Below are 15,524 nucleotides of genomic sequence, written 5' to 3' on the forward strand. Positions count from 1 at the left end.
GCACGACATTCAACAATTAGTCCGCATGCAAGACAAATGGATCACATCACCATGTATCTTACATTTGGTCTTCACTTTATACATTACAAGAATTAACAACAGTTAAGGAATCTAACAATATACATCATGATAAATAAAATTCACAAGATATGGATGGTGTGACTATTGAAGAAAGGGAAAAATATAAATATTGTTCACAAAAAAAGGCAGTATAGCATCCCATTCTGAAACTCTCCAGCAGTATAGCATCCCATCCTGAAACTCTCCAAGCCACCTAACTCCCCTTCTTCCTATCAACCTACTAAACTATTGTCAACATTATCAAAAGTACCTGAAAAACTGATCCACAAAAGATTGAAACAAAATACTGCACTTTCATCCAGACAGCAAGACTTTAAACCCAATCACTCTACTACCACTCTGCACAAAAACCTCACATCATGTTCTATTCCACAGTTCCCCTCATGTACAGTATTTGTGGCAACATATCAACAACATATACAAAACCAACTCTGAAACACCCTCTCACAAAAAATACTTAACACCACCCTCTATGATAAAAATTTTTCGGGAGACTTTATTGCAGGCCACCATGCTAGAGTCACACACAAAGTATTCTTCAAAATACTAAGTTCTATAATGGAGTTCCCTAAAAAGCAGTTTTCCCAATTCTCTTCAATCTCTCCTTACATGTTCTAACATCACTTCCCAGAGACCAGAGGGAAAGTCCTTTCACATGAAGATGACATTACAATCACATTACAACATCCTGACACTATTCAAGCAAAAACAAACATGCAACACTGCATCACAATATTAAAACCAGCTCACACAATTTTTTGTTCTCATCAACAAAGAAGTCTTCTGTCATCCTGTTCACCCTAACAAATATAAGTCCAACCTAAACCGATCTATCACCCTGATAGGTCAACCTCTCACCAAAAAAACTCTAACCATATTGGGCATCATATATGACACAAAGAGGAGAGCAACAAAGGTGGCCCTGTATCAGAAATAAAAGAGATAAGTTACAGGGAAAAGCTGGAGGCATTAAAGTTACCCACTTTGAAAGAGAAAACAGACTTGATGACATACACAAAGAACAGTTCCTCAAGAGATGTATAAATCAACTAGAAGGTATAACACAAAATCAAGCAAGAAACTTGTTAAAAGATTTGAAGATATATACTTTTATAGTAAGAGCTGTGGATTAAAGAACAAAATGAATGAAGACAATAAATGCTGACAGCATACAGAAAATTTTAAATGTTGTATGAGAGTAAAAGTCCAAGAGGTGCAAACCCATGAGAGGAAAACTCCCTCCTCACAGATAATTGCAAATGACATTCGCTTTTCACACTGTAAACATCAACACGTAGGCCATAACACTTACCGGCACCAGATCTGGACTATACAACAAAACAGCAATTCACACAAAACTAAGCACTCAGAATAATTACAATCTGCCAAGAAACCCTTGCATTCAACACCTGTACAATGAAACTAAAATACTCTCGATGTAATCTCACCTTAATATCCTTGACAGTATGGTAATTGCAAACAACACTAGACTTCATCCAAACCATGCCATAAACATCCATTATCACTTCATTCATTGCCATAACCAACCATCAACCCCAAGGAGAAATAAAAATCTTAGCCCTGCTTGACACTTCAAAAACCTATACTCATGATCATTTCCCCTCCCAAACAAATCAATGAAAAACATAGAAAATGAAATGACCTGACAAGCAATAAACAAATACCCTCCAAATCCAGTCTTTCACGCCATTCTGTAAGTCATACACCTTCTGGACCTACACTGTCCAGACATGAACAAATTACTCATTCTTGACTGCATTCTGGACACCACTTATTCCTCCAACATTACACACACCATTTCAACAGTCATGTGATCCTTCATGCCCAAGAAAAGGCTGTCACACTGAAGATATTGAACATTTACTTCTCACTTATCCAGTGTACACCCCACAAAAACAAGCACACAATGCCATCACACTTTTAGACCTGTGATCCCATCTGGTGGAAATGGCCAGCTTCCAAAGCATTACATGAGCTACAGGGAAAGGATGGTAACTGAGTGAGTAGTTACCTATTTATATTGTATGGGTATGGACTTTCACACATGAAGGGCTCCACCTCTTGAACTTTATCTATTATCAAATAACTTAATAATCTTCTCTATGTTATCTGCATTCAAAATTTCATTACTCAGTTTATTCAAATCATCCACTACTACACAGAAAAGGTACTTCTCTATATCTTTTCTGATATGCCTCTTGCTTACTTTCATGTTATGACCATTAGCTGTTCTATCCTTGCATCCTTCAAAGACCCACTCCATTTTGACAACACCAAACAAGTTCAAAATATTGAAGAATGTGATCTTATCACTCATTACTCTTCTCTCTTCCATAGTTGTCAAAATTAAGGCAACTATCCACTCCTGTAACTCAGCCCCATAATTCTGGTACCATGTTTTCTGTCCCCCTCTAGACCTTCACTTTTACTTCTTTGTTCTTCATTAAAGGCAGTAAATAAAGCTGAGAAGCATATTCTAGTTTTGGCCAAATGTAGGATATGAACAACTTGATGAATACTTCCTTATCCATATACATGAATGCTGTTCTAATATTTCCCTGCAGTTTGTCTTCTTCACAATCCTCCCAGTATAGGACTCTGGCAATAGGTTGGGGATGAAGTCTATTTCCCACATCTCTCACGCACACAGACTCCAGCAGTTTATTTCCTAAATATCCTTCATATTGATGTTTTCATTTCCTCCCTCCCATCCTCATTACCAAGAAGTCTCAAATCATGATACTGTAGGTTGTAACATTTCATACTTATGACAATTTAGAATTAAGGTAGGTTGTATCAACTTATGACAATGTGTTTCAGCTTGAAACAACAAAAAACTTTTTATAGTATTCTATTTGATTTCATATGATTATGATCAATTTTTTCAATTTTTTTGCAACTGGTATATCTCCATGGTATTAAACACAAAAAAGGTTTGATAATGATGATGCACTATTCACTATCATTCAAGTATATCTACTGACTTATTGTTGAGGGAATTTTCCAGAATGCACTCTAAAAACCTGTCTCCAAGACTCCCTGTCACCATGAGAATTTAAGATCCTCCAGTCCATCTCACTGTAATTGAAATTCTCTATCATCAGAACTATACTGACTCTGAGAAGTGTGCATTTTACTGTTGCCTGTACTCTCCCCATTGTTTTTTAACTGTTGTTATTGTATATCTGTTCTAGATCATTGTAATTCCTTGTATCACCAGCAATGAACAAAAAAGAATACATTCATCAAGGAACTTCTCACTCCAAATGAATCCATCATTTCCCTGCTCGTGATAGGAATGCATCCTTGAAGTTGCAGCAACCCCAAAAAGGAGTCATGAAACCATATAATTAATGACATAAATACATGTGCATATGAGTGCATCTTTTTCTGCATTCCATCTTTTATTCATTCATCAATGAATTCATCTTCTTAACATCAACAAGTACTCACACAACAAGAAATACCTTGCACATCAAATAACAATTTCCATTAGAACAATATCACTCTTCCATTCCACACATAATGATCAATGGTTTTATGATATAATAAGCTAAAAAAAATCTTATATATGACCAATAAGGGTATTCTTTTCTTATCCCTGCCCAATATAAACTCAACCAACATTATTCATGACAAAATAATGGAAACTAAGGTCCCTGTGAATTTAATTTTTCAACTAAATGGAAAGTCCCGCAAAAGAGTATTTAGAAGATAAGCAATTAATAATCTTCAAATCAGCTAAGCACTGCAGAAGCAAATTCTTTCAAAAGCTACATATAAGAACTATTCAAAAACTGATCACTAACCTCCTCACTTGTGGATTTGTCATGACGGGACCCATTAGGACTGTTGGATGTCTGAAAAATAAATTTCATTTGAGATTGTTCCCATGATCCTGAACCCATGGGAAAATGACACATCAGGACGAGTACTTAACAAACACACCATACAATTACTCCAACTGCATTCATGATGGAAAAAGTGAGACTCTCCACTGTGCAAATCAATTCATGTGTCATTAATCTTGTGAAGGAATAAAGATATTTGTAGATGTTCATGGTACACTAGAAAAAAGCAAAGTAACATACAATCTTAGCTTTAGTAACACTGAGCAGTATAGAAAACAAAAATCAGAAAATTTGAAAATAAGTTTGAAAACAAGATGTTATACTCAATTGTCATAAGTTATTGGGTAAATTTTCCCTTCTACTTATATAATGGCAGTTTTTTCTACATTCAGAAACCATTTAAAATAGTCAAGCTATCAACCATCCATAAATTTCCCAGGGAAGAATATACAACATACTTTACAAAACATGCTAAATATTCTGCACATTGATCTATCTATCAAATACACAGCATGATCGGTATTCATTTACTTTAAGGAAAAAGAAAATTTTGTAATAGGAGGGAGGGGGGGAAAGCTGTATATAAAAGAACACAATTGAATAGAAAAAAGGAAACTTAGTACTTCCTGAAGGTTATTGGAGTCTAAGAAAGCTTAACACTACTTGAAAGAATTTGGTGTGACGAGCCATCAACAAAGAATTCTAAAGTTGTACTTCCACACCTTTTCATCTACAGCCCATGCCTTGCATATATACAATACCACTGGGATTACTTTACTATCAAACATACCATCTTCCCCCTCCCAGACAGCGACCTCTCTTTCCAATGCATCCTTGACCTTCATCCACTGCAAATTACTTCAGCTCCCATGATTTCATTCACTACCATGTTTACTCCCAAGTACCTAAAACATTTCACTTCCTTCAATTCTTTCCAATCAGACTCGCATCCAAACTAACCAGTCTCTTTGCACTGTTAAACCTAATAATCCTGCTTTTATTCACATTTACTCACACATTTTTCCTTTCGTATACTTTCTCAAACACAGAAACCAACTTCAACAGTTTCTAACTCAAATCTATGACCAGCACCATGTCATTCATAAACAGTAACTGACTAGCATACCAGGAATGCCCATCCCTAACAGACTGCAACAGTGTGTGTTCAAGAGATGGGGCCACATGAATGTAAAACTCCCTTCCTGTACATTACAAATAAGTAATAACAACCCCAACCATAAACTAATCAACAGTCTCAGTGACATCATACAACCCTGCCACAAATTCATCTTCACCTAGATCCACACACACTACTCTCTAACTACTTACATACGTCTTACTTTCTTGGTAAACATTCCTCACTGCTTCAAGTATCTTTTCCCTAATCCACAGATCTGTGATATCTTCCAAAAAGTACCTTTTATCAACCCTATCAGATGCTTTCTTTAGGTCCATTTCAGGATCATGTGTGGGTGAAATTGTCAATTTGATATTGTTAACTTATACTAAGGGCAAATTTTGAATTTGACATTAACAAGAAAAATCAAATTTGTTCCTACATATTTTGTACTCAACAAAATTTTTTGTGATCCATAAAAAGAGGTTTTGATGGGTTAAATTCCTTTTATGAGTCAGATTTCTTCGAGAAGTTTTGCAATTGTTTTACACACTTTTTTTTTGTATCTTCTCACAAGAGCTATGAGAAGAGTTCAGTTGTTTCTAAATAAATTTTTTTCATTAGTATTTCATAGTCCTTTCTCTAAAGCAAAACATGACAGTTTTGAGTACACTATTTCATGAAGATTAAATCTCTCCTAAATATGCTTCTGAGAGGACAAAAGAGGACTAGGCAGTTGAAGCACAGTTTTATGTGGAACAAATTAATTGTCTGTAGAGTATGTTAAGGGATTCTTTTTCTTGTTAAAATCTGGTGCCAGTTAGGGTCCAGCGAACATTTAATTTCTGTATTGCTATTACTGATGTGAGGGTGAATGTCATGTGTGCAGTTGTTCTGTGGGAGCAACTGTTCACTCAAGGTAACCAGAAGATGTGAGCTGGATTCATGTGTTTCTGAGTTTAAAAGACTGACAGAAGACTTCTATGCAGATGCAGACATTCTTTTCAAGAAGAACCAATGTTCCAAATGATTAATGTAGTACTGCATGTTTGTGCATAAATTAGCTTAAAAGTCTGTAAAATAAAAAATTTAAGGATGAAAAGTCTATATCAATTAATATAACACAACCTAAACCACAGAGAAAAAACAAAGAATACAGTTTAGGACTATGCAAGGTATCAAGAGTCCTCAGCCTGAAATGTATGTCACCACAAAGGTTGCATCTTCATATCTGCAGGGTAAGCATGTGTGAACCTTTGGATGATATAAATAAAAGGATAATTTTTCATATTCATCTGGTGTATCCACATAATTAAGGAAATCTTGGGAGGGAGACTTGGGGAGAATATGTGCTGCAAGAGGTGGCACAAGTTGGGAAGGTTTTATCACAAATGTATGTCAGTCTGGTTGTTTGTGATGATTTCATCATTATTCACTTTCACTAGCAATCAAACAAGGTTTAAAAATGTTTAAACTTTATTATCAGATTGTACTTAAGAGCTATTTAATCTATGTGAATAACTATGTACATAATCACCTTGAGGTGATGACATCTTATTCATGTACCCAAGGGCATTTTCATTCTGACAAATCAGTGTTTACCATGTTTGATCTACTATTTTATTAGTTATAAACTAACAAGTTTTATTGTTCTTTAACACATATAACCATAAAATAAATAGACACATTATCAGTCTGCATTCACATGAAAACCTTTAATACATCTGCGTAAAGTAGGTACCGTATACTGTACTGTACATAATGTAATATTCTAAATCATAGTTTCTCAGTGTTAAGTGTAATTCTGTTATCAAAAAATAAGGTCATAAATGCATTTAATAATCTGCAAAAGCAAAGATACAAAGGCTTCAGTGCAATGATCATTAAATACAATCTTTACTACTGTATATAAGCTAAAGGTCTCTCTTTCTCTCTCTCTCTTTTACTATAAGTACTCTCTTTTCACTGCAACCAGCAAAGCAAGGATAAAACCATGCCCCAGTTGTGGCCATCTTGGATAACAGGAAAAGCTAAGTGTAAGAGAAAAAAGAATGCAGGAAGTTCTTTCTTACCGTAGTTTTGAATAATATTTCACAATTTTGTCATTGCCAAATTACTCATAATTGCTGATCAATGTTCCTCTTGTTCTGAAAGTACATCTCATCTGATTAAGGCCAGGCCTTCATTAAGATGTGAAGAGTTTAATGAAATCTCTCAAAAAGTGCCAGGCGATAGATGTCACTAAAAACATGAGGAGGTTGAAAATTCCAAAGCTTCAAGATGTAGGTAAAGAAACACATATCAATATGGCCAACCCCTAAGCTGCCACAAACCGCACAATTACCATGTTAGCATAGTAATATGAAGTCTAGCTAATGGCAGGGTCACACATGCAGCTAGTTCTCGGGAACAAAAACCAAAGTAATACTTATTTAAGATGGAAAGTGAACCAACACCGAAGCACTGGGCAAGTGGGTCAAGCTGGTTAGACTGGGATTGTTGGTAAGTCGACCTGCAATACTCACTTCTGCCTATTTATTATGTAGTACTACATGAATAGAAGAGCCCTCTATACAAGGATGGAGCAATGTTTTGCATAACACAGCAACTATTCAGTAGAGAAGAACTTGTGGTATCTAAACACGACTCAAAGTTTCTCATAGGCAGATGTATCTACCATGTAACTTCAGGTTTCCATGTTTGTCAAGTGTTACAATGACACCAAATATCTTCATTGTGTTAAAATATAGTAGGCTTGGGGCACACTAAGAACATATCCTAGGGCTGTACCCTTATCATGTTATATGGGTTACTGAAAGACTAGGATTCTTTCCCACGGCTAACTGAAGTTGCTTGTGACTAAGGGCAACTCTACACACCAACAAAGCATGGATTTCCATCTAAATAACATAACTCTGTAGGAAAAAACATGTTTCATATGATGAAATGACATCTTATGGTTTTTCCTAATATCAATTATAGCTGCTTATGGTATAAAGGACCTCTGCATAATGGTAAAAGTATCTTTCAATTTATATGAGGTCTAGCAAAGGCAACCTACACAAGAACAGGAACAGTCCTAAGAGGGATTAACCTGGAGCAAGTAGAAATCACTGTCATAGACAGCTTAATTATATTTGATTCTTTATCTTCACTACTTGCCCTTAACATCCTGAGATCAGAATGTAAAATGCTGGTATCTGAAGCCAGACACAAATACTCTGAAATTATTGCTCAAGGGATTCAAATCAGATTGTTATGGATTCCCTTTCATATAGGCCTCTATGACCATGACAAAGCTGATGCTTTAGCCAAACTTGCACTTAGTAAAGGTGATGTTGAAAACAGTGTTAGGTTGTCGGTTAGAACCCCACAAAATGCAATTAGAAAAGAACTAACTGACATCTTCGAAGCATGAAGACGAATTCAGACAAGCATAAGAAGAAACATTTTCCATCACAGTGAAATGTTACATGTAAAGTAAAACATGTATATGAAGAAAGTAATAAGATCAGAAGATTACATGATGCTGTAACTGCTAGCTTAAGGCTAGGCTATAGGTATTACTGACGCTTTGGCCTAACGGGTGATGTTAAATGTATGAATTGTAAAGTTTGTGGTCAAAGATTTGGACACAAACTAGAACACTATGTTTTAGAATCTGAAAAAATTGAGCATTTTAAGGATAAATCTAAACAGACTCAGCAAGAAATGTCACATCTTATTGTTAATAACAAGATATCTGAAATCTTAAGTTTGTATCCACTTTTTGCATCTAGTCAGTAAAGCTTACCATATGAAACTATGTAACGTATGCACTGAAATACGAATCATAAGATCTTATGTAATATCAACCCAATGGGGTCTGAGTAAGATCCTTTGTGACCCTTGTAATCCTTTTGCACTACCACTCACAGGATGAGCAAGGTATGCACAATAAATTTGCCAGAGACACTGGCCCAAATCAATCAGAAAAGACAAGCAAGCAAAGGTGCAAGTTCAGATGCACCCTCTTCTAATACTAATATGTCAGAATATAGCGCATTTGATGCACCAAAATTGAAACAGCACGACAACATAACTGCAGAGATTACAGAGAGAGAGATAAATGCTGAATGGGAGTCTCTGAGAAAAATCAGTTTTGATTAAAGTTATAGAGTGGGTAGGGGTGAAGGGGGCAGGGTCCCAGGCACAGAGGAATATGTGGGGCAAAGATGTAAACAATAGTGGACAACTATGTCAAAGGAGAAGCCACCAAGAAAAACAGCATTATTCAACATGCATGACATGGTGAGCAAAGGAGTTATAGTCAAGAGAAAGTGTTATTTAACAAGTAAGACAAATGGTGGGCAATGTGGGCTTTCCCTGCTATTGTGGCAGAATCTTGTCTCAGGTGTTTTCTCATGCTCCATCCACTTCTGACATGTTTTTCTAAACTCATCCTCTCCATATGTCTGAACTATTTTGGCACAACCCGTCAGCTCTCTCATTCATACTGCACATACTACCACACATCACCTTTACAATGTCATTCTCACACAATCAACCTCACCTTTACACCATCATTCTCGCACAATCAACTTATCTCACATCACATGCAATTGTTAGGCATTTCACATCCAACACAAACCCCCTCTTTCTATTCTTTTGCATTTAATCCCTAAGACACACAAATACAACAATATCAGGAGCCTTGTATCTTCAAACCTGCTCATCTTTTCCTTAACAGACACTGACCTCTCCTTCCATACACTCCACAGTACATCCAGGACCTTATCCCCCTCTCCCACCACCTGCCAAGTCCACTCCCAGGAATCTAAAGTACTCTACTTCTTCAAACTCAGTCTCAATCCATTCTGTTTTCTTGTATAACCTCCCCACTACATCTAGCAACTTTCCACTTACTTCATATATTATCAGCACCTTCCACAAAGCCTCTGTCATTTCTGGCAAATCCCATCTCCAGATTCATGAATACCACTAGCATTTCACTCTCTTTTCCTAAGTATTTCTCACATTAGGCAAGAATTCAATCTTTTTATGCTATTTTCTCATATTTTTCTAATTATGCAGAGGAATAAGTAAGAAACTTCTGAACAGATATGGGTAGTAAAATAAGTACGAAAACATAATTCACTATGTCATTTTACTGATTAAGTGTTGAATGTTTTGAAACAAAACAAGGAGGCAAGACTTCAGTCTATTTCACCTATTTTCTGTTATATTTTCTCAATATGTGCATAGATATAAATCTATGCATTAGGTGGAACCTACTGAACAGCATTGTGTAGAAAAAATATATGAAAATGCAATTTTGCTGTATCATTCACCAATAATAAGTTGAATATTTTGAACCAAAGGTGATCCAAGCATTCCTGATATATGGCAATTCTAACTCCACTAACACCATTGCCAAGATGTGCATAATTTCTCAGCCCCTAGGTGTGCAAAATATAACGAAAGTAGTGCACAGTCTGTGATTTCAGTAAATGCATATCTAATACTGTAATTTTGTCAGCTTGTATGACGATGTCATCACTCAGTACTATTCTATTCATGACAGTATCAGCAACTTGAAAAGGGTCATTGCTGGTCTCTCCTTTCTCCTCTTGAAAGTCCACAGGATCCATCCAACCATCTTTATTGCAAGAGACAACTGTTCACTCATTTTGTTAGCTGAAGGTAAGGTCATCAAACAGCATTACTTTGAGGTTTTTACCACGGTTAAATCATGACATGACAGTGTCTGTATCCACCTGGTATTCTATACTATTCTTCATTTCCTAATTTTTCTCATACTGGAGGAGTTGAAACTTATCCCAATTGCAAAGCATGTTTTCGGTGGCCAATGGAAGACCTTGTTTGCATACTTTATAATTTATCAGAGTCCTCTACTAATCCTTTCATACTTATTCTAGCTAAATCTGCAAAGGATATGATTTGCATCCACATCAATGTCAAGGAGAATGAGGAACGGTAAGGCCAGAGTACAGTTCCTTGGGGACAGTTTTTCTACCATGGAGGGAAAGTTGTGATCTTTTGGCTAAAAAGCTGTATATCACTCTTCCAATTTTTCCAATTATGCATTTAGTATACTATGACCCCATGGTCAAATTTAACAAATGCCTTTGCAAAGACTATGATATTTAATGCCCATGAAAGAAAGGTTTTGTATTTCTTTGCAAAGACTGAGTTCCAGGAGTCTCATGCTGAGGCATAGTACCTGGGAATACTCCTAAAAGCCCTCTCGAAATCCTGGTGAAGTGGAGCAATCTGCTATGCGTAACAATGGGCTTACAGCTTACAAAGAATGTGGTCGGGTTATTTTTCTTTAAGGAGGTTTTTGGCTCAATGAAAACTGATTCATACTGCTTTTTCAGCTCTGGGAAAGAGTGTGAGAGGTAGAAGATTAGACCTACATCTTACTATGCACCACCATTTTGGGCACCAACACAAGGCAAGTAGATTACCTACACAAGAACCAAACAGTAAACGGAAAAAGTTGCACATGAATTAAGCGCTCTAAGCTACAAGGAAAGGACAACATCATTAGATATGCCCATAGTGATACAAAGGCAGAAAAGGGAAGTCATAAATACAAAGTTCATTTCTAAATCATTTTGGAAATGCCAATACTGAGCATTAAGATTAATGAGTGTAAGCAGGGAGTGCAAAAGATGTTAGTAGTAAATATGTGGCATTAAAACACACAAAGCATTACACATAGGTCATACTATCAATGAAAATAGATCAATCAAAGAAGAAATGAAGGGAAAGGTAAACAAAAGTAGAACAAAGTAATATGCAACAAAAAAAAAATAATTAGATGTGTGCTCAAAGAAAACTGAAAATGTAAACATAACTTGTAAATGTAATCACCTTTTATGTATAAAAAAAAGACAACTTGCATCTCACTGTGTCTTAGACTCTACAAAAGTTTACTGTATGTGAAACAAACTAAAAAGAGTCAGTTTATCAAGCTCTTGATATAATGAAGGAATCATAAGTGAAACCTCTGATGTACAGGTACAAATCATCATCTTTCACATTAACAGTGCATTAATGGCTCTTCCCATAATCACATGACCCTGGTTATGGTCTATATAGATAATGAGAATTAAGGTAATAAAAAGATTATGCTACTAAAAAGGCCAATAAATAATGAAAAATGTATGTCCAATTCTATCAGTGTTTAGATGACGGGTATCCTTAGACAAATCTTCATCAAAATTTCATATATGCTTATAACATTGTTTATATACCCTCTTATTTTTCAGCTACAGCATGAGATGCTTCTTTTTTTTTTTGTTCACAACTCAATGATCATGGTTTCACCATAAATGTCAAGTAAAATAAGCAGAAAGTTCCTTAGATAAGAATGGATAAGACTGGCCCATGTTAAAATTAAGTGCCCAAAATTAGTTAGTCTAATCTATTCAAGGGAAAATTATTCAAAAAGTATAAAGTTTTTATACCTAAGCATACAAAACTGTTAACTCTCTGCTAATCTAACTTGGTAGCATGGATAATGCCATACTTTCATGAGCTGCATATTTACTTATTGCCGTGCCTATAAACCCTGGTGTCTTCATGGATAATAAACATAAATAAAACATAGCAAAAAAAATGAAATAAAAATAAAGAAATAATAACCATAAACCAACCTGTGGTAGGAGATCAGGAAGGACAGAAGATGTGCGTGAACCTGGGGTGCTCATCCCTGATGAGGGCTCTGCACCACGAGAACGATCCTGTTGCTGGAGAGTACATTGTGACAGTCTTAAATAACAATACTTGAAGATGCTAGTCCATCTCCTAAAGGGAAAGCAAAATCTAACACTAGAAGAAAGCAGGAAATATTTGCAAGCTTCAGGTGGAGTCCTCATCAGCATTAGAAATAAATTACCAAAAAATAAAAAATCCACTCATAAGTTTTAACAAAATACTTTCTCTTGGATTGTATTTCAACATCCAACATATATATATATATATATATATATATATATATATATATATATATATATATATATATATATTTATATATATTTTTTTTTTCATACTATTCGCCATTTCCCGCATTAGCGAGGTAGCGTTGAGAACAGAGGACTGGGCCCTTGAGGGAATATCCTCACCTGGGCCCCTTCTCTGTTCCCTCTTTTGGAAAATTAAAAAAAAAGTGAGAGGGGAGGATTTCCAGCCCCCCGCTCCCTCCCCTTTTAGTCGCCTTCTACGACACGCAGGGAATACGTGGGAAGTATTCTTTCTCCCCTATCCCCAGGGATATATATATATATATATATATATATATATATATATATATATATATATATATCTTTTTTCTTTCTTTCATACTATTCGCCATTTCCCGCGATAGCGAGGTAGCGTTAAGAACTGAGGACTGGGCCTTTGGGGGAATATCCTCACATGGCCCCCTTCTCTGTTCCTTCTTTTGGAAAATTAGAAAAAAACGAGAGGGGATGATTTCCAGCCCCCCGCTCCCTTCCCTTTTAGTCGCCTTCTACGACACGCAGGGAATACATGGGAAGTACTCTTTCTCCCCTATCCCCCGGGATAATATACATATATATATATATATATATATATATATATATATATATATATATATATATATATATATATATATATATATGCCCCTGGGAGCATTGAAAAATGGGTGGAAGTCAAGAACGTTATCTTGGAAAGCAAAAATGGGTATGTTTGAAGGAATAGGGGTTCCAACAATGTTATATGGTTGCGAGGCGTGGGCTATAGATAGAGTTGTGTGGAGGAGGGTGGATGTGCTGGAAATGAGATGTTTGAAGACAATATGTGGTGAGAGGTGGTTTGACTGAGTAAGTAGTGAAAGGGTAAGAGGGATGTGTGGTAATAAAAAGAGTGTGGTTGAGAAAGCAGAAGAGGATGTTTTGAAATGGGTTGGTCACATGGAGAGAATGAGTGAGGACAGATTGACAAAGGGGATATATGTGTCAGAGGTGGAGGGAACGAGGAGAAGTGGGACACCAAATTAGAAGTGGAAAGATGAAGTCAAAAAGATTTTGAGTGATCGGGGCCTAAACATGCAGGAGGGTGAAAGGCGTACAAGGAACAGAGTAAATTGGAACGATGTGGTATACCGGGGTCGACGTGCTGTGTAAGTATTTGTGGGAATAAATGCAGTCAGGTATGTAATTTACTACGGAATATCGTTTTCCTTATCCTTAGTATGTCTCAGCAAAGTAGCATCATGGACAAATGAATGAGCCTTTAAGGGAAAGTCTTTGCTTGAATTCTTATGTTTCCCCTTTCAGAAAGTTAAAGGACGGGGGTTGGATTTTTTAGCACTTCTTAAAAATGGAGGGGGGCCTCTTAGTCAACCTCCGCGACTATTTTTCTCTGTGTCATGCAAGAGAAAAATAAGCGATATTCTTTCACTCCTGGCCCTAGGGAAATCGTCTTCTAATTACATGAAATGAGTAGTTTTGATAACCATTATAAATAATTCTAACTGTATGAAAATGTTGTGACTTGAATGGCACACTAAATGGGACACCTAAGGAATACACGAGATGAAAGGCAGATGCACTATATGGTCAAGAGCAAATGCCAAGAAGGAAAGTTAACTTTTTTGCAGCATAGTTCAGATATATCCAAATAAACATTTACACCCACTGATTGCAAAATTCAGATCTATCCCATGGTGACTGAAAAAGTTTCCCTCTATCCTGACAGTTGAGATTATCTTCCTGTACTTGAAACAAATGCAAAATCAGCATGAATGTTGCCATCTGCATTCCATGCTGCAAAACCTGGATTTCTAAATTCTTCAGCTGATTGACGATGTTTATACAATATTGAATATTATTACCATAATGTATAGGGAAGGGTTAACTATATAAAACAAAACTCACATAAAGTAAGGACTTTTATTTTTCATTAAAAACTGCAAACTGTGCAAGAACAAACAGAACCCAAACTGTTATCTAAATCTTTTATACTATCATGCAGCGCTGATTTTGACTTCTCATTGACTTGGTTCTGCCTATCTTTATGCTATTTCCTGGAAACTAGTTTTCTTCAAATTTTCCCCATTCTTTTTATATTTTTGTTTAAATCACAATTTTTCAGTATCCAATACAATTTTCAAGGAATATTACAGTCAGATATATGAAATACAGCTTCTTTCAATGCTGAAAATTAGTAATTAAGGTCAAGTTCATACATAATTCTATTTTTTGGTGGAAAAGTGACATTTTAGGGGAGTCAGCCTGAAAATTATTTAAGCAGTGAGAGGGGGTAAAATAAAGTGCTATCGAACTTAAATAAGCATGGTTGATGCAACCTGCGGCAGGAGAATTATTCTATTTCAGTATATAATAAGTGAGAAAGAAAAAAAATCAGGTCAAGTAAAGATATGCAGTTAGAAATGTCATTATGTTGTAAATGTATAGCAAATG

General features: G+C 35.9%; 1 protein-coding gene across 15 annotated transcripts in view; it reads right to left on the reverse strand.

Annotated features, from left to right (window-relative positions):
- The window catches only part of msn (serine/threonine-protein kinase msn), a 154,494-nt gene that overhangs the window by 16,131 nt on the left and 122,839 nt on the right, over window positions 1-15,524 (reverse strand). For 12 of the 15 annotated variants that reach the window (XM_071657672.1, XM_071657669.1, XM_071657667.1 and 9 more), the window contains 2 exons: window positions 12,735-12,827; window positions 3,912-3,962 (listed from right to left, as the gene is read on the reverse strand). In XM_071657672.1, the coding sequence (XP_071513773.1) occupies window positions 3,912-3,962; window positions 12,735-12,827 (144 nt within the window). The remainder of the gene's footprint in view (window positions 1-3,911; window positions 3,963-12,734; window positions 12,828-15,524) is intronic. The other 3 variants (XM_071657675.1, XM_071657676.1, XM_071657674.1) reach the window with 1 other exon arrangement.

This window comes from Panulirus ornatus, chromosome 65 (assembly GCF_036320965.1).
Source record: "Panulirus ornatus isolate Po-2019 chromosome 65, ASM3632096v1, whole genome shotgun sequence".
In the NCBI taxonomy this organism is placed as follows: domain Eukaryota; kingdom Metazoa; phylum Arthropoda; class Malacostraca; order Decapoda; family Palinuridae; genus Panulirus; species Panulirus ornatus.